Source organism: Indicator indicator, chromosome 23, assembly GCF_027791375.1.
Source record: "Indicator indicator isolate 239-I01 chromosome 23, UM_Iind_1.1, whole genome shotgun sequence".
In the NCBI taxonomy this organism is placed as follows: Eukaryota; Metazoa; Chordata; class Aves; order Piciformes; family Indicatoridae; genus Indicator; species Indicator indicator.
Window position 1 is genome coordinate 11,335,530 of NC_072032.1, and position 20,741 is coordinate 11,356,270.

A 20,741-nucleotide genomic window follows, 5' to 3' on the forward strand; every position below is an offset into this window, starting at 1 on the left:
TAGATTCCATTATGTTGTATTTATCTCATGCTCTTAGTACCACCTTGTGAACACAGCACATGAATGTAATCCCTTCCTGTAGGCAAAGGAAACAACAGCAAGTCCAGACAAACCAGAAAACCCCAACCTGGCATCTACAAGTACACAACTACTTCTATGTTTTCCTTAAAGACAAACAGATAGAAAAATATAGGTTATCAGGATTTACCACAGCTTATTTATGAATTCTGACTCTGGCCTTCCTTGCTTTGAATTTCAAAACAAAACAAACACCCAAAAGCTACCAACAGATTTTCAGACCAAACTCCTAACCACAAATTACCTCTTTATTAATGAATGCCAAGCTAAGAGTTCATACTAAGGTTAATATTTTTCTTTAAGCGACAATCAGAACTAAATCCATAAGCTCTAGAACCATAACTCCTCCCCTGAAGGTATTCAAGGCCAGGTTGGACAGGATCTTGAGAAACCTGGTCTAGTGGAAAGTGTCCCTGCCCATGGCACAGGGGTTGGAACTACATTACCTCTAAGGTCCCTTCCTATGATTCTATTGTAACTACTGAAATTATGACAGGTTATAAATTGAAGAGTTAACAGAAAGAAATCCTCACCTGAATTCAAGGCTGCGTTACTTTTTTGAAAAGTAACTCTACTATCATCTACTTTGACCAAGTTCGTTTTGTCTTTGCTGCCATATAGCTCTTCTACATGCAAAGGCAAGTCACTTTTTTCGCCTAATTCTGCCTCTGTTGTCACTTCACCATGGTTGGTATTTACAGTCCCTTCAGTTGCAGAAACTAAGGCAAGAGCCTGTGTGCTAGGCAAGGGAGTCCTTCGTTCAGAAAAGTCACTTTCTAAAAGCAAGTCTGAGTTAAATTTACGGTTTACGTTCCTTAGAGTTTCACTCTCCACTGCTGCTTCTGAGACTACAGAAGAGAGTTCTGATGTAACATTCTCACGCAAAACATCTTCAGCTTGCTGATCATCCTCGTTGGCCTCTGAGGAAGGACTTGGACTCATAGCAGTCTCTGTACTAATCTCCACACAAAGGGCTTCATCTACACTCATGAGGTTCACTGAATTGTCATCTGTTTCTGTGATTTCACTGTCTGCTGTGGTCTGAGATGCTGCTGGTTCTTCCCTTACTCCACTGCCATGGGTCTCGCTCTCTCCATCAATGACAACCAAAGAATTACTGCTTTTTGCTGGGCCTGTAGTTGATAGGATACATTCAACTTGGTTAGCAGTATCAAACATTTCCTCATTTTTGTCTTTTACTTCTGTACTCTCAGCAGCAAGCTGACTTTCTTCTATGACTGTAAAGGTGAAGAGACTATCACATTCTTCCATTGTACTCAGAGTGATCACTGCTCCCTCCTTATCTTCTATACTTGAAGCAGTGTGTTCATCTTCACTGTTGGTGGCAACTCTCAGCACAGGAGTTCCACATTCTCCCACAAAAATCACAGAATCTTTGCTTTTTGCATCTGCATTGAAAGCAGCTAGTCCAAACTGTTCATCTACAGTGGCAGTGGTCTCTACAATCTTACATTCCTCTGATGCGTTTGGAGCGGCAACAGCATCTTCATCTCCTGCTACAACAAGCTGACTTTCAGCTTGTGGTTCTGCACTGATCAAAACTATCTCACATTCTTCTGTCATGCTTGTGGTGATCATAGCACCTTCGTATCTTCCTTCTGTTTCTGCAGCAGGGAGTTTGTTTTCATCTTGCATAGCTACGCTGGACATTGGAGCTTCAGAACATTCTGCTGTACTTGTAGAGATCATTACTGTCTCATTTTTTGACTCTGTGTCTGACACATGTTGAATCACCTCCTCTGTGACTCCTCCTGCCATTAGGATCACTTGTTCTTCCGTAACACTTGTGGAAATCATAGCACACTCATCTTTTTCTTCCTTACCGCTAGCGGTTGGGTGACTTTCATCATCATTATCATCTCCTCCTGCACTGGATTCACTAGGCATGGGGACCTCATACACTTCCATATCTACAGAAACCATAGCATTCTCATTTATTTCTTCTGCTTTCACGGAGTGGAGCTGACCATCATATTCAATAGCTGCACTTGACATAGGAGCCTCAAACTCTTCCACAATACTGGTGGAAATCATAGTGCACTCATCTTTCTCTTGCTTACTGCTGAAAGTATGTACACATTCTTTAAACTCTGCGGCCGTACTGGGCATAGGCACCTCTGTGTCTTCAGTGTCCATTAAAATCATAGAGCTTTCCCCACTTTCACCTGCTCTTGCAGCAGCAAGTGGACCTTCTTCAGCATCCATGGCTGAATGTAGGGGAGCATCACTTTCTTCTGCTGTGCTGGTGGAGATGATATCACCTTTTACTTTTTCTTCTCCGTCAACAGGAATAAGAGAATCGTTTTCCTTTGGAACTGCACTGCTTATAGAAGCATCAGATTCTCTGCTGTCAAAGGAAGTCATGGAGTTCTCATGTTCACCCTCAGCACCAGACTGACTCTTCTCTTGCAAAGCCATAGCACTAGTCATGGGACCCTCACATTCCTCAGCGTCTAAGGCAATCAAGGTACCTTCATGTGTTCCTACACAGGCAGTGAAGGCACCCTCATCTGCAGCACTTGCACTGGTTACGCTGCTTTCAACAATCCCTTTATCACTTTTGTGGTTTGTGCCACAATTAGCTTCTTGCTCTGCACTCGTCATACTGTCCACAGTAAGCTTATTTGGGTTTGTGCCAGCCACTCCTGACTCAGCTTCCATTTGTTCAGCAACTATGCAGATAACAGAACTTTCACTGTCTTCTGCACCTATACAAATCAGTGCATTTTCACTTTCCGCTGCTGTACAAGTAGAAGCATGCTCATTTTCTTCATTTCCTCTTCCTGTACTGGTCACAATGCCCTCACCTTCTTCATCCTCTTCTTTTGAACCTGTACTAGTCACAAAACCTTCATCATCATACAGGCCTACACTGACCGTAGTGATACTGGCTTCTTCTTCTGCCCTTCTACTGTCCATAAGACTTTCACATTTTTCAGCTTGTAAACAAACTGCAAACCCCTCATTGCTGTCTTCTAGACCTGTGCAGACAACTGAAATTTCAGCATCATCTTCTGGGCTTATGCCTGTGCTGGTCACTGCACTTTCACCATTGACAGTATCCTCAGATTTGTCCCCACTAGTTCCAGTTGTGGCACTATTGTTTGCTACCATTGCAATACATGCACCAGTTACAGTGCTTTCTCCTTGGGCATCAGTACCAGTCACTGAGCAGATGATGAAGTTATGACCTCTTTCTTCTGCACCTGTGCAAGTCACAGTACTTTCATGTTCCTTAACCCGGCCAGCTCTCACACTGCCCCTAAATTCACCTGGACTGTCACCACTTGTTGACCCTTCACCTGTTTCTGTCCCTGCACTAGTTACAGCTCCATCGCTCTCCACTTCACCCAAGCAGGATACAGGACTTTCAAATTTGCCTGCATCTACACAAGCTAAGGTCTTTCGCTTTTCTTCAGAGCCTGCACTAGTCACAGCATCGTCTTTTTCTTCTGCTCCAGCACTGTTGACACTGTCTTCAGTTTCTACTCCACTTGCATTGACTGAATCCTTACCACTTTCTTCTGCATCAACCATGGCACAGTCACCATTTTCTTCTCCTTTTGTACTTGTTAGGAAACTTTCACTTTCTGCTAATCCTTCAGTGACGACACCACCACCCCCACTTTCTTCAGCTGCAGCAACAGTACATTCACCAACATCTGTACCTGTGATGCAACTGCCACCCTCGCTGCTTTTTACCCATATGCCTGTTGTGTAACCTTCATCAGCTTCTATGCTTGTGCAGAATACAGTCACCTCACTTTCTTCTTCTGAGCAAGTGGTTGTAGCATCACTGTCCTTTTCAGAATGTGAAGCACCCTCAGCTCTTTCTCCTCCTGTGCTAGTGGCTATTACAGTGCTCTCAATGATCTTTTCCATGCTAGTTCCTATCACAGTGGCTGGACTTGTTTGCAGGCTGCTGCATGACAAACTAGGTTTACTATTTCCTGCACTGGTGCCTACTGCATTGCTTTCATTTTTATCGTCCATGCCAAGCACAGCATTCCCTTCTTGCCCACTGGCTACAAAAGAGCCTTCAACTGTTTCCTCAGGAATTCTTTCAGGCACTAAGACAGAGGAAGACTCTATCATATCATCAATATCATGCCCCTCACTCTTTTCCACATTATCCACCATTGTGCACTTTTCTTCCTTTGTGGAAGGATTAGTATTCAAACACCCTCTTTTTTTTAGAAGTTCTTTTGTTGTAACATCTCCACAATCTTCAGTTACGTCAGTCATCAAGTCTTTTATTTTCAAATCTCTTCCCTGAGTGCTTTCTGACTTTGCTGCTTCATTGTAATCTTCTTGACTGTCTTCCATTGCTTGTTCATCAGGTTGAGGCACCTCATTATCTTTTTCTATACTGTGTGTCGTAGAGGTGCTGCCACCATCATCTTTCATGATAGAATTCAGCACCACACTCTCTTGCTGTGCCATGTATGCAACCTGCACTGCATCACTCTTCAAAATGCAAGTATCTTCCAATGGAGAAGTCCCATCTGAATTATGGTATTCTTTAGACATACTATCAAAAGAATCTGTAAAATCTGAGATATCCATATCCACAGACTTTGCATCAGCAGCATCTTCTCTGGAAGAATTAATTGCTAAAGGAACATCATCTGAATTAGAATTTATCACAGTTTTTAAATTCTTTGGTCTTCTGCTATTTTGTGGAGCTTGATCCTTACTGGGAACATTCCGTAAGAATCTATCATTTGTTTCGTATGCAATGCTTGCTTTGTAAGCCCCTTGTTTATTGGATCCTTGATCCATGGAAGCTTGCTTGGACAAAACGTTTAAGGCACCAACTTGTTTATAAGAGATATCTTCTTGTTTAACAGTTTTTTTAGCTGTAGGTGGAAATTGTGATTCACAACCTTCAGCATCTGCCAAGCTGTGTTTTAACTTCTTATTTGAATTTGCTGCAAACTTGGCGTCTGTGGCTGGGACTGAGTTTTGAATGTTCTTCCTTTCGATGTTAGGTGCTACCTGTACTTTTGTTCGTTTCAAATCAAGCTCCATCAGCTCTTCCTCATGAACAGAATGCAAGTCATCATTATTCATACTTGACCTTTGAGGGGGTGGAGCACGGCTGTTAGTAGCTGTGCTAGCTGACTGCTTTTCCTCTCCAAGTAAAGCTTGGTTCGACATGCTGCCTTTTCTATTTTCACAGGGTATCTTCTTACTTTGCTTTTTATCCACTGCCACTGGAATGCTCAATACCTTTTCATGCCCACTGTCAATTTCTTTAATACCTTTATTTTCTGATTTGACATGCTCTTCCTTCTTCTTGATTTCCTTGTTGCTGTGCTTTAAGTTTCTGCTTTTGTGACCTTCAGCAGAGAACCTTCTTTCAAGTTTGGAATTACCTGAATCTTTGCCTCCTCTGTATTTCTCTTTTACAGATCCTTTTTCGCTAGAATGTAACTTAACTTTGTGACTGAAGTCTTTTTGTGATCCCTGAGTTGACTGTGTGCCACTTACAATCTCAAACTCAGCACTACTCTCCTCAACAACCTTGTCTTCACTCTTGGATTTGTGTTGCTTATCGGAATCATTCTCCTCCACGCTCTTATCTTTGTCTAGTTTCTGACCAGTCTCTTGTTTTGTTATTTTTTCCTGTAATTCTGTTTCAGATGCTTTGACTTGTTTACTATGACTCTTTGACTTAGACTTCAACAAAATCTTGTCTTCTATAAGGCTCTTAGATCTTCGTCTATCTTTATGAACACCATCTTCTTGTTTCAAATTACTATCAGAGTTAGTTGATTCTATTTCATGTTTATCTTCTGAGTAGCTTTCGCTTCTTCTGTGTGATGCAGAAGCAAGCTGCTTTGAGGCACTTAGGGAATCCTTTTGAGGCCTAGAATCACTCAGGGATCTTTTGGACTTATATTCTGATCTTGATTTTTCTGTTGAGAGATGTCTGTCTTTTTTTGTTTCCTTACGCAGCAATTCTTCAGCTTTTAGGGTTGATTCAGAAATATTTTTCCCATCTTTTCCTGTTACTGATATTTTCCGTTCGCTTCGGTGTTTACTTTTTCTTTCAGATTTGTCATCTGAAACCTTTATTTGTTGATTATGTTTCTGACCACTATCCTCACCTTTCAAACTCTTCTCAAATGAATGGAGTTCAGCATCTTCACTTGATTTGTGAAGACCATCTCCTTTATGTTTGTGCTTTAAAGAAAGTTTATCTTCTGAAGCAGTTCTTTCCTTATCATTTTTATCTCTGTAAGACTTGGATTCTTTTTTGGCAGCATTTCTCACATGTTGAATTTCTGCATCACTATCTTTTTTAGGGTGTTTTTCACTTTTAAATATGGATTTCTGCTTCTGTAGTTCTTCACTATTGACTTCTACTCTATCCGGTTGTCTTTTTGGATCCCTTGTTTCACTGTCCTGCTGGGCTCCTTCACCCTGAAGAGAGGTGGAGGTTTTTCTTTTATGTTCTTTTTCTGCCTTCAAATCACTTTTGCTTTCCTCTGTTGAATGCACCGACTCTGAAAGTCTTCTAAGCTGTTTGGAGGTTTCACTTTTCCCATGATTATGCTTCAGTTCTTTGGAAGAATTTTTCTCACAAGTCTACAAAAGAAATTTTTTATACATAAGCAAATGTTGCACAGTTCCTTCACTACATGACTGAAGAGAATTGTTAAAGCACAAACTCTCCATGAAAAAATACACCAGAGAATACACTTAACAGTGTAATCAAAATTCACTTAAAGTATATTCAGTAAGAAAATTAGACTTGCCATTTTAATTTCATCTGCTATTGTGGGAAAATTAAAAAGAAAAACCAAAAACCCAAACTGGGAAGCTAACCTTAAGCAGTATGTTTGAACTGGTCTGGTCTGGACACGTGAACAAGTACTATTACAATTCAAGAGGAAGAGCATAAGATTTCTATTTGCAAGACACATACCTCATTTGCCTTCTTCATTTCTTTAGAATCTTCTTCAGATGGCTCATATTTCTTTTTGCAGCTGTCTTCAGCATGCCTGAAACAGGTATTTTGACAATTAAAAAAAGAAAACATTAGCCTAACATCAATTTGTAAACTTCCTGCTTTTAAAGTTGAAGAACTGAGAGAAATGTACACTAAAAATACTGAAATAGAACATCAGCATACAACTTTTGACTAGCCAATTTGTCCAAGCTTTTTTCTCTTTGAAAAATGTACTGGCTTCTAGGCTATCCTCCAGACATCATTGCTTTAAAGCAGAGAATATTAGTATGCAGCTGTCCCAGTAAAATGGACTAGAGATCTCTTTATCCTATATATATCCATGTGTAGACATACATGTTCATGTGTGGGTATCAATGTAAAATATTACTTTAAAGACCAAGCCAAGCTGACTGATATATTAGATGCACAAAGATCTGAAAGCTTTCCTTCTCATGCATTTATTACCATTCTGTGTGTGAAAAGCCACATAAAAGCTGCTACTGCAGTCTGAGCTGCAATAATTTAAGCAGCTATAATTTGATTTTCTGCCTGAACTTCATGCTTAGTAGTAATAAAAATTACTGGAATATTTTAAGAGGAAATTGTTAACATGGATAAGGCTAATGCAAAGTTGAAGAGAACCTTTTCAGTCTGCAAAAATTAATATTCAAAAACTTAATTCCTTTTGAGCAACCAGTAATACCTTGAATCTCTTTTTCTTTTTCTGCTCAAGGCTACTTTTTTTTCTAAAAATTTCTGTTCTTTGAGTACGTCCTTAATGCTGGTGCCAGTAGCTTTTGACTCAAGGCTTCTTGATGAAAGTTCTTCTAAGTTTAAGCCGCTCTTTCCTAAAATATATAAATGATGAAACACATAATACATAAGCATGTCATTTTATCACTGTTTCAGGTATAAACATGACTGGAAGCAGTACAAAGAGTACTAATACATGGCACAGAATACTACTGTGTACAGGTATTCACTGCATTTAAGCAATGTAAGGATACATGAAAGGATGTACGAAAAAATGAAGCTATGGAATTTTGTATTAATAATTTGCATTGTAATATTTTGTTACTTCACTGTTGAAATAGTAAGGTTTTAAGGGAAATGACTAGAGATCTACTACCATTATTTTAAGCTCAATTGTTTTTTTCCCAGAATGAGCAAGCGAGAGCAGGACATCGGGGGCTGATGTTAAACTTCACATACCTTTAGCATTCTGATTTCCATTTTTTAGGGACTTTGTTTTTTCTGCAGCCTTCTGTTTACGTTTTTCTTCAAGCCTCTCTCTGTTAATCTGTCTTCGTAGGAGTCTCTCTTCTTTTTCTTTGGCCTTGAGATACAAAAATAAAGAAAACAACTAGGACAAAGAGTATTTTTTGACTATAAGTGTACGTTTAAAACCCACAGAAAGCGCAACACTGTAGCTTGAAGCAAACTAAGAAATAGTCCCCAGAAATCATTATATGAAGGTTAATGGAATCCTCCCAAACTTCCATGAGGTGAAACTAGCTGAATTTCACAATTTCATTGTCCCTTAACAGCACAGATTGAGACTATGAGACCTTGTCAAAGAACATACATATTTTATGTACATAAATAAATTTACATAATATACACTTACTACATATTAATATATTTTACATATATATATATATACACACATATATATGTAAAAATATAATCCCCCATATATTTAACCGAAGAAAGAAGATATGAAAGAATTGCTGCTCCCTCTTCTGTGTGCTGGTCCTTCTTCCACAGAACACAGGGAATATACTTAAAACTCTTTCCATTCTCAGTGGTTGCAGACATACTACAAACCAACAGCATGGGCAGCATGAACTATATCTGTAAAGACATGACCTGATGAAGCAGCCTGCAGCAGTCAAGGCAAGCCTTAAATACACAAAAGCCCACTGAAGACAAGCTGCAAGTAGACAGACACTACTTCTCCCACCCAAATTGTCAATATGTACTCGAAATCCACTGAAGACCAGGTTTCTGGTATACGCAGTAGTTCTTACTCTCCTTGTCAAATCACTCATTTGAGAAAGAATCTGCTTATTGCTGTGATTCTGTGAAGACACTGCATGTAATTTGTGAATGTTCTGTCAACACCAAAAGACTGTTCATTTTAGACTGAGGGGGAAAAGAGTGTTGTTTCACCACAAGCAGTGTGCATTGCTAGAGAGCAGATCATGCAATATTGGTGGATGTCTGAGGAAAGGGCAGATGTAACGCAAAGGAAGGAAAAAAACTACAGCGAATGAAGCGAGAAGAAACAGAACACTCCTCCTCACACAAACCAGCACCAAATAAGATGTAGAATTTCTGTGCTGAAAAATTGTAAGAAGCCAGAATGTGAGCAGTAACAAACCCCACACTTACAATGGACTGACGGCGCTGCTCTACAGTTCGTTCATCATCAGAATCGCTGAAGTATTTGGAGTACAGGAAAGGCTTGCGAACGTACGCGTGACGAACGGGCTTGGCTTTCCCATCACTCAGATCATTACCATGAGGCTTTGTCTTACTGTGACTGTTCTTCTCCTCCTCATCTGCAGAAAGGTTAGTGAAGTGTAGAGATGTATTGATAAATTAGGGCAGTACTTCTGAGGAGGCAAAGTGACTCAAAAGGGATTACTATTTACTCTAAAAACAAAACCAAACCTTTTAAGATCAAAATATCACTAGACACCATTCAGTCAAAAAATTACATGATAAAAACCCCAGAATCAAATGGGATCACACTGCCTTTTTTACATATAGTACTTGGTAGTTACCATCATGTAAGAAGTCAGAGTCTAATTTCTGCTATGTAGTAATTAAGCTTCTTCCCTAGACCAAAAGCTTTTATACAACATTTGAGTATGTAATAACTAGACAGGCTTACTGAAATACACACACAAAACACATTGTTTATACTCATGTCTTATTCAAGTAAGAATAAATATTTCAGTTTTATCAATATTGTTAGAAACAAAGCCACTTGTGCTCCATACTATACAAATTACTTGTAGCTCTGAAATATACCTAAGGCTCCTTTTCACTTTACAAATATTTAGTCATAACTGAACACAATTTGTCCTGCTTAGAGGTAACACCAAAGACAGAATACACAAGTAATTCAGTGCTTCCAAATAATACTCTTAGAGCAGAAAAGATAAGATCACAGCACATCAGAGATAACACATTCAAGTACTAAGGCTCTGTGTATTATGAAGTGGAAAATCTTATTAACTGCAAAAGCCACCTTATCCAAAGTTTGCTGTCAGAAGAACACAAAAAAATAGCCCAGACAGTGAAGAGATTTGGTGATTCCACATGTAAAGCTAAATCCATTTCTACTCCTTCTACCATGGCTAGGTAGCAGTTGGAAATTCCTGCAATCAACAAAACCAAACTAATTTGCAAACTCAACTAACAACCACTACCCTGGGGTCACAAAGCACTCCAATGTTACACCAAATTCATGGCAGAAGGGAAGGGGAAAAAAAAATATGGAAAAGTGACATATTCTTCACACACGAGTGTTTTTCTCACCTATGAAATACTGCAGTACAAAATAAAATATTTAGAATATAAACCATTACAATAGTACAACAGAACACACTGCAAAACCTCAAATCCATGATGATGCACTCAAAAGTGTTGTGTAGTCTTTCTTGCAACTTAATCTAATTATTTTACCATCTGACGTGATCTCTCCCTCTTCAGTACTGTCAGAAATTACAGTCTCCTCTTCACTCTCCTCTTCAAAGGAAGAAAGGTCACTGGTATGGACAGAGCTGACAGTGATGTCACTGAGTACATCCATATCTGAATCTATTGATGTATTTTCTTGCAAAGGGAAAAAAAGGAAAAGCTGTAATACAACATACTGAATTTGAAAAACTTTTCTTAAAAAAAAAAATCAGTAATTTTGCCACTCAAAACCAAAATGATCATTAAGAACAAGAAACATGAAAGAAAAATAAAAAATAAATGTAACACTAATGAAATGTTCTTAGGCTAGTTTTGGTTTACTCAATAAAATCCCCTCCCTGAAGTACAACTAGAAACTTTAAATGCAAACTGGGATCGTTGACAGAACTTGCCAGAGTGAGGCAGATGATCAATCACACACTTGAGGAACCAACACATCATATCCCAGTGTGAGTAAGTAAGGGAGATGAACCAAGACCTATCTCTGGCTAGCTGAACATATTTTACCAGCAACTGCAGGAATAAGCAGAGAATCTACATTCCAAACATACTCCTGATTCAACCCATGAATACACTTAAACCCCTCAAATCAGTATTTTAAGGAAGAGCATTGCCCACACCATACCTTCTTTCATGCTTTCAGTTGTTCTATGTTTATTGCTGTTTCTCTCAGGAGCTAACTGCTTCACTGGTTCCAACTCTCTTGATTGCTTTTCTTCTTTTGACTTTGTAGTATCATCACTTTTCTTTGAATGGTCAGACTTCCTGTCAAGTCTTTCCTTCTTTTCTTTTCTTCTTTCACCTTTTTCACTGCTTTCTATTTTCTTGTCCCATTTATCTAATAATAATTTACTCTTTTGATCATCACTTTCCTGATGATTTTCTTTACTTATAAAAGTCAAATTATTAGTATCCTTTGCTGAATTTTTTATTTCCTCGCTTTGGCAAGAAAGTTCATTTAAATCTTCACACCTTGCAAATGTTTCAGCCCCTTCTCCAGAAGGATCATACATTGCTCTCTCTCTGTCTGACAAGTCCTCCACATTTTTCTCTCTATCAGTGCTACCATCCACACTGTGCTGAGATGAGAGTCTTTTTGCAACTCTGTCATTGTTCTTGGTATTTGAGTTCTCTGTTGAAGCCCGGGCAGCACTTGCTTCTTGGTTAAGAGAAGTTATTGTTTCCAAAATGGACATTGCATCATTAGCTACGTTCCCACTAGGAGCTGTACCAGAGACACCTTGAATAGTAAGAAAGAAAATGGTTTTAGTTCATCTTAGTTTCTGTAATTCTGTTCAGACAGAATGTTAAGCAAGTGAAAGGAAAAAGAATAACGAAGAAGTTGCATTCCTGCAGTAACTCTAGTCTCATTTCTGGAGATGCATTTTGCTCTGCCACACACCACCGTTCCTGAGATCAACCTGGAAAAACTAGGGATTGCCTATGGAAAGGCTGTTCTGAACACAATCTTTGTTTAATTTCACCATCATCCCAAGTGAGATGACAAATCTGAAGAATCACAATACAAATTACTGCAGCAGAAAGTCTGTATTTCACCCCTCTGGTATCTCCATAAATGACACAGAAACTGGAGTCAGCATATTAGTTATAAAATAATAGGACTATCAGAAATACCTTATCACTTCACTATCCTCTCAGAAGCAGCTCTCAAGGGGGATGAGAAAGGGTTAACTGGAGTAGCACTAAGAACTGCAGCTGGCTTGTTAACCCACTTACTTTAAAGGAAGTGGGCCTCACAGGAAAAGGGCTAGAATTTAAATAAAGGGTCTGGTTACAAATAGATGGACTGCTGTGGGGTTTCTCAGGAAGAGAAAGAATGGACAATCACCTGCAGGAGTGTTTAAAAGTTGGTATCAGGCAACAAAAATGAAAACCATGAAGAAAAAATACTGTGTTTGTAAACAAACCAAAGACAGATGATTCACAGGCCAGTTTAAGCTCCTGAGAGGACTGTGGCCATTCAAACTTTATGGCACACAGCAGATGCATTAAGACAGGTAACTGTCTGTGTCATAGGGAATTTTCCTTCTGATCTACTTATTCATAAAAAATTTGATTCAGGCTTATTTTGCTGCTATGTCTTATCTGATCTTCTAGTACTTAAAAGACCAAAGCCTGAGACCAACATTTTTCCCTACAGTAAACCAATCCCTTGTAATCTCAAGCAGAAGTAACAGTGTGACATGGTTTCTCTTGCCTTTTACCTTTATACCTATAGTAAGAAACAAGTGTCATGGCATGCTGCCCTGGGCTCAGCTTGTTCATATTGATGCTAACAATTTTGTGCCAGTGGCAAACTGTCTGCTCAGAGAAATGGTAGAATAGTACAGTACCTTGTACTGTAATAGAAGCATCTGTTTTCTCCTCACTTGAAGCTGTACTGGGGCCTGCCACCTCTTTGTGATTCAATGTGGCTAAAAATTCATGGACAGCTTTTTCCACCTGAGGTCGAAATGTGTGGTTGATCTTTGGATCCACAACCTGAGAAATTATTCTCTCAATTCCAGACTCCAACATTCCAGACCTGGAACAAAGTTACATGAATATTTCATAAGAAAAATTACTTTTCAAGAACATCTTAATGAAACATTCTCATTTAGGTGTGACATAAACAGTCTTAAGAACCATCAGTGAAAGCATAAGCATTTTCTGGGCATCACTGCAGCTACAAATTTAACCAGCTGCCTGTATATCAATAGCTTGCTCTATGCTTATCAGCTAAGAAAAAAATGCCAGAGTAAGAAAGCAATCCCACACATGCAATTAACACAACAAACAGCCTGTTATGTCATTCTTGGTTATGCCTAGAAGTGTTATCTAACTGCAAAAGCAACACTTGGTGAAATATTCAACAACTTGATGATACCAATTCCCATGGCATAAAACAGATGAATTGCAGAAGGCATGAGGAACAAATGACTACCAACCAATACAGATCAGAGTTCTGCAACTTTACAGAACACCAAAGTAAATTCAAATGAACAGCATAAAGAGCTTTATATCTATGGGCTTTGTCTAGACCTTTGTAATCTTTTGTGGAACACACATTTTCTCTCAACCTCAGTGCTTCTTTAAAAAGAACTAAAAAAATCCCCAGAAAACAACCAGTCCCCTGCTCCAAAACAAAATAGCTCCTCAGTTAATAGTACCACTACAGAATAAGTTTGTTCCTAAATGCCTTGTTTGACCCAGTTAACTCAAACTTATGCTACTTTGAAGAAACTTTCTAATATTTCTTATGATGAAGTTTTGAAAAAGGAAAAACTAGAAAAATCCCCACGAAATAATATAACATCGGGTGTCTGACATAATTTTGATGTAACAGCAGTTCTGAAAAATGTCATTTTTGTCTAGCCAGATGGACAATCAGTTTGTGAATTTGGCTTTGAACACTGCAGAGCTTTGCCTGTCAAATTCTTTTGATCTTCCGTAGCTCAAAAATTAATGATACGCACAATCTTATTAGTATCTCCCTTAAAAGAAACTGCAAAAATAGACTTTAGCAAGGATGTTACATCCCCAGTTAGAAATGAGCTTTCAACGCTGCATGAGCTTGGATCAGACAAAATAGTATTTGCTGTCAAATTCTGATGGCAGCTTGCAATCTGAAATAATACCATGTTTTAAACACTAAAAAACCAATCAAGCAAGCTTCTTCAAAAGTTTCTTTGAAGCGAATATATGCTTTACAACTGACCTAAAAAGCCTCCATCACCTGTTGTGGTATGTGACAACGTTCAGAGAAACCCCAGAACTGTCACTTACTTGAGAACCTGCTGCCTAATGTTATTTCTCAGCTGGTTCTTGTTGAGATGAGGACTCCAGGTATGAGTGGCCAAATGATTGGAAACAAAGTTGTCAACGCGTTGTCTCAGATTCTGGTAGGCGGGCTACAAAGCAACAACGGAGAGGTTGGACAGGAGGGTTTCCATAAGCCGTTACCCTCCCGGAGGCCGAGCTGGAGGACCCGTTGCACCCCGTAACTCACTGAAGGTGCATCTGCTCCCTCTCGCTTGCAGAGATCACAGCATGTTAAACACGCCTGTGTCACACGAAACACTCCATAAAACCAGGCATGTTTGTACTGCCAGCCAGCCCACGCTTCCCTTTGAAAACAGGGGCTCCAGCTTTACCCCCAGGGACGCCGAGAAGCGTCCTCGGACCGCGGGCCCAGCCGGAGCCCTGCGCGGGCCCAAACGACCGCTCCCCGCCCCCGAACGCGGGACGCGCTCCCCCACAGTAGATCGCCACTCTTGGGCCCGGACCGGGCCTCGCCGATCCGGGGCAGGCCCAGCCTTCCCCAACACCCCGGAGCCCGCGGAGAGCCACCGGCGGGGCGCCCGGACTCCCCTGAGGCGCCGGCCGCTGGGCCCGCCCGCCCCCACCTTGGTGTCCACGTCGGCCAGGCAGTCGCGGCGGAACTGGTCGAAAAGCCCCTGGCTCTTGAGGTGGTTGACGATCATGGAGACTAGCTCGGGCTCGGCCGCACCGCCCCCCACGGCGGCCCCAGCACCCGGCAGCGGCGGAGGCTGCTGAGGGGGCGGCGGCGGGGGCGGCGGCGGTGGTTGCTGCTGGGGATTGGTGGCCATGGAGGCAGCGAAACAGCGCAGCCTGCGCTGCGCGCGGCTGCCGGCTCTCCCGGCCGGACCCCGGGACGGGGCTTGTTACCGAGCAGCGGCCGCGGCAGCACTGACCCCGGAAGCGAAAGGGAACGGAGGGAGGAAGCGGCGGGCTGCCAGAAGGGAAGCAGGGACGCCGCCGCCAAGAGCGGCGCCATCGGCGCCAGGCGGGCACTGGCGGAGCCGCGCGCAGCAGCCGCGGGCCCTTTAAGGACACGGAGGGGGTGGAGCCGCTCGCGGCCCGCTTCAGTAGGGACCCGACCCGGCGGCGGAGAGGGGGTGTGGGGGGGGAAGCTAGTGGAAGGGGAGGTGGGGGGGGGAGCGCGGCGCGGCAAGGGGCAACCGCCGCGAATCGTTGGCCCCTACCCGCCTCACCGGCAGCCCGCCCCCCCCCCCGCCCTTTCCTCCGCGCAGCGCGGCCCCGGCGGGGCGCTGCGGGCAGTGCGGGGGCGCGCGGGGGCTCCCAGGGGCTCGCGGCCGCCCCGGCCGCCCGGCGCAGCGCCGCGCCGCTGCCGCACTCTCCGGCGGTGCCCCCGCAGCTCCGCCCCGCGGCCCGCCCCTTCCTGCGCTGGCCGCCATCACGATGGGGGCAGTGCCGCGCGCTTCCTCCCTGAGGCGCGGGGCGGGGCCGCGGCGGCGGTGGGCGGGGCCTTGGGACGGGGTTGGGTGCCGGCAGAGTTGGGGCCTGCTGGCCGCTGCTGCCCGTGCTAGTGGGTGCGTGGTAGGAGGGTTTTGGTGGGACGCTTTGTCTCCTCAGGGTGCCCGGGAGTTGTTACTTGCTGCTAGCGAACGCTACGGGCACACTTCCTATTTCCTTCTCGGTCTTCCCTTTTCAGCTTCAGGAGTCGCTGCTGCCGTGATCCTAAGTGAAGGCTTGGGCCTTTGTATGGAATCCCGTAGAATCCTTTTGATCGGAAAAGACCTTTAAGATAATACATCCCAACCATTATTTAACTCTACCGAGTCTGGTGCTAAACCATGGCCCTCAGCACGATCTAGAAGTATTAAAAGACTGCTCAAGTCTAAGTGAAGAGCCGGGAATCTGCAGCTCATAGCCTCGTATAGGCCCTAATGGTAAATCCAAACGTGTCCAAACTGACAAAAAGTTTCTTCACTGCCAGTTAAAGATCATGCAGCAGTAAGCAAGGAAGGGCATAATTGAAGGTTGTCATATTAATAAATGCATCTACTATTTCAGAAATAGTGTGTGATGTACTGTGATGATGAAAATCCAAGATTTTACTAGGAAGTTAATATTTTCAAAATTTTGTGTTAGTAAAAGGCACTGCAAGTTCCTGGGTTTTTGATTTTTTAAAATGTTTGTTTGGTTTGGGCTGTGTCCCCAAATCAAGGGTTGTGAAGAAAATGAGAAAAAATAAATAATTCCTCTTTTAACAGCATGATCAAGATACCTGCCTCACAGATTAAGACACCATACACATAAAAGATGTTGTGAACAACCTAGAATATCTGTGGCTTTTAATGAATGCAGGGTCAAGGATGCAAAGTAGGGAGTGGGAATCCATTAATGAGATTTGGAAATTTAAGGGCTCTCAGGAATCAGTTCTGCCTAGTGAAGTGAAACTCCATACTCTGATTCAACAGCTGAATGTAAAAGATTGTTCTGTGTTCTAAATTATCTATCATCCCATATGTCATGCAACTTAGTGTTGCAGGATTGACTGATACCTTATTCATCAAATATCTCTACCTTATATATTGTCTGAAAATGGCATTTCTGTTGTCTGAAAATGGCATTTTTGTTGTCTGGGTCTAACTGTAAGTTATCCTACAGGGAGATGCTGTAAAGGAAACTGGAATCCTTCTGAAAATAAAAATGAATTTCGAATGATGAAATCAGCCCTTTTTTTTATCTGTTTGGTTTAAGGATGTCTTGCAGTCTTACATCAGTTGAGATGCATTACATCAAATCTTGTATGCCAATGAGAAGATACATGATCTGTTGGTTGCATTATACTACAGCCATGCAAAGAATCATGAATGTGCAACTCAATGTTTAGCCATCTTGGTGTTTACAGTGAGTTCACAAATGGATGTACATATTTAAGTGCAATCATTTCAATCTATTCAGTCCTTGTTTACTTTGTACTCAGTATTTACCTTTGTAGTTTACTGTGGTTGTTACTGTCATTTGATGTAGTCAGTGATGCCTAGTATCTTGTGCTAGTAAAATGGTTTTATTTGTGAGATAACAGTTTGGAAAAGACTTAGCTGGTAATTAACAATTTGGAGTGAATATATAATTTTTTCCCCCAGTATTTTGTTGTTCTGTGCTGAGTAATCTTTTGTTTACTTTCATAGTCTCAGCTGATTTTCCTAACTTATATTTTTGTTATGGCTTGAATTTGCGCACATATCACTTTTAGAGAGTTCTATGCTCTCTAAAGATAAAAGGTTGCTGGCAGTGTTGAGTTAGAGGGCTGAATAGCTCACCAGAATAATGTTCCTATAAAATCTTTGTAGACCTTTACTAATGAGAGTACATAGAAAAGGGAGCTATTTAGAAGCAATTCAAGTTGTCCAGGAAAAAGAATGACTTTTCAGCAGGAATGACTGAAATGAAGCAGCATTCCTGGAGGTGGTCAGAAAGCGTGTAAACATGACACTTCAGGAAATGGTTTAGTGGTCATGGTAGTGTTGGGTTGATGGTTGGACTTGATGATCTTAGAGATCTTTTCCAACCTTTATGATTCTGTGGTTTCAATGAAATGCCTGAGCAGATTCGTGGATAGTAAAAACTCTGAAGCTGCCCAACACCAGCTAGAGATCTGTCCTGGGTACATTGCTCGCTTCTTCCTCTGCTTATGTGGTAACACATCTGTGCCTTGCACCATCTGGCACTGTTGCTCCATTCTCTGAGGCTTATTTTCTTTTGGTGTGCAGCTTATGTGTTGTTTATTGTTGCACAATAAAACTCAGAACCATTATAGATGGGATGATCTGTTGTATAAGTGTGCACTTCCTGATGCGTGTTTCACATTTGCTTCTCCATGTGCGTGGATGGTGTACTTTATGATTGTCTCTAGTTAAAGAAATTCTCAGATTTTCTGATGTTTTCTGATATGAGTTTTCCAAAAAAGGCAAAATTATTATTCCTAGGAGCATCACCAGTAATCACTATCTAGTCCACACTGTTTTGAAACAGCAGAGAAATGGTGCCAGCATTGCTGAGGTTTTATGCTTTGTCCATAACAACAGATGTGGCTTCAGCTGAGCTGTGGCATGAAATGCTCTAGTTGCAAGGCTAAAATGTAGCCAAGGTACAGAATATACTTTCATCTGTGTTGTGATTAAAGTGATATCCACATTCTTATATGGCAATAGCCATGGTGGGTGAAAAGCTCTTGGACCTCCAAGACTGGAGGATATAATTTTTTTTTTTTTTTTTAATAACGAACATTTGGATAAACTGTTTGCTGTTTAATGAAGCTTGCATTCTGAAGAGTGCTCTTTCTGTCTTTATAACCATGTTTTCTTCCGGTTGTTAGTAGTATTTTTATTTGTTGAAGCACACATATACATACATAGAGGTTTTTTATCTGGCACTGGCAAATAGGACCTGTGTAAAAGGTGATGCTTGATGGCTTAAGGGTATTATCCAGTGGGATTGCAAATATGTTCCGTTTCAGTAGGAGGCTGCCTGTCCTGAGTGTTTTCCACAGACAAGTCTTTGGCAAGGTAAAGACTTGGCAGAAATGAAATCAGTGACTGGACAGCACATTTTAAAGTGATGAAAGGAAAACTTTTATTTAAACTAGCCTGTCAAGACCTTGTGCTGACACCTCTAGAACTTTTTGGTCACTTCTAAAGAGATTCCTTGAGCAAAACAAAAGTGACTGTAAGATGCTGGTTCTCCCACTGTATCTGAGCAGGGTGATTGTTGTCTCTGACACTTGTCTTCAATGGAGACAGCACGTGGTGGCAGCTCAAAGTGTCTAATCAAATAGACTGGGGTGCTGTTTAAAAATACTAAGGTTTTCATGTTCCTACTTGTATTTACTGGGAAGATTGGTTAAGGTTTGAAAAATAACCTTGTAAAATCTTCTAAACCACATTTCAACAAAGTGCTTTTTCACTGATGTTCAGAGAAATGAACCCATCTTTATTTTCCTAGCTTTAACATGTAGAAACGATTTGAAGTTACACTTCTGAGTGTAACTCTTTCTGAAAGGTTACTTTTTCCAGTTTCAGAACTTCAGTTTGCACATGATGCTTTTAAAATACATTATTTTGAAGGCATAGCCATACCTCTTCTCCCTTTTCCTCATTTTATGTCTGTGAAGGCCAAGGAATAAGTTCCTGGATCCCTGAGTTTTGCAAGAAGATAAGTAGAGCCTGCTTAAAGGATGACTTCTGAGAGAAAAAAAAAAATATGGTCACAAATAGCTTTAATCCACAGACTTTTTTTTTTTTTTTTTTTTTTTCTGTAACCAGGAAGAAATCTTCAATGGCAGATGGAGCCTTGACATGCCAGTGAGAAAAAAGGCCACCCATGTGGCTATGGCTGTATAACTCCTGGTACAGTTCTTTGTGCTGCACTCTTCCATGGTAATGAAAGAAGGGAGAGAAGCACTAAAGCTTTTTTACCTCATCACAAGCAATCAATGGCTAATTGATGCAATATGGCTGACATGATTGTTATTGGCAGCTAAGGGATTGGACATCTAATTTCTGGTAATATGACTGACAATCTCACCATCACTTTTTTTTTTTTTTTTTTTTTTGAAAGGTAGGTTCCTGTCTGCTGGAGAAATACCACTTTATTTCTCCATTCAGATGAAAAATGCTGGAGTGAGTGACTGTGCTCTCTTTAATAGACTTTTTACTTTGATGTTTGTTTTTGACTGGAAAATGCATGGTTTTTTCTATTTGTGTACAGGGAGACAGAGAAAAACTTAATGGAGGCTTGTTCTCTGGAGAGCACAAGAGACTATACACTCTTTCTACCCTCTCCCACTTTTGCCTAAATGTGATTTTAATGGTAAGGTGAAATGGTACAGCTTAAACATGAAAGCAGAATGAGTGGATACATGAGAGCACGACACCTTTTATATCAGTATTCTTTGCTGACTGCAGCAAGGTGAAATCAAGGTGGGGGCATTGCTTAAATGGGATGCATGAAGCCTAAAGTAGAGCTGATGGACTGAATATTGCTTTAATTTATACCTTGTGTAGTTCCATTGAAGTCAGCAGGGAGATGGATCAAAGCTCAAAGCAGGACTTTGCCACTAAATAAGAGGGTGCTCAAAATTGCTCGTGCTGTCATTTTGGCAACCTTGGTTGTAATTCTCAAGTAAAAATTAGAGTTATTT

The 20,741-nt window shown here is 41.2% G+C and overlaps 1 protein-coding gene across 1 annotated transcript in view; it reads right to left on the reverse strand.

The window, feature by feature from the left end:
• BOD1L1 (biorientation of chromosomes in cell division 1 like 1) overlaps positions 1-15,378 on the reverse strand; it is a 32,718-nt gene extending 17,340 nt beyond the window's left edge. The window contains exons 1-10 of the mRNA XM_054391691.1: positions 15,175-15,378; positions 14,555-14,679; positions 13,123-13,313; positions 11,394-12,008; positions 10,754-10,903; positions 9,452-9,621; positions 8,270-8,393; positions 7,761-7,905; positions 7,034-7,109; positions 612-6,693 (exon numbers count right to left, since the gene is read on the reverse strand). Of these exons, the coding sequence (XP_054247666.1) occupies positions 612-6,693; positions 7,034-7,109; positions 7,761-7,905; positions 8,270-8,393; positions 9,452-9,621; positions 10,754-10,903; positions 11,394-12,008; positions 13,123-13,313; positions 14,555-14,679; positions 15,175-15,378 (7,882 nt within the window). The remainder of the gene's footprint in view (positions 1-611; positions 6,694-7,033; positions 7,110-7,760; positions 7,906-8,269; positions 8,394-9,451; positions 9,622-10,753; positions 10,904-11,393; positions 12,009-13,122; positions 13,314-14,554; positions 14,680-15,174) is intronic.
• Between the last annotated feature and the right edge of the window lie 5,363 nt (positions 15,379-20,741).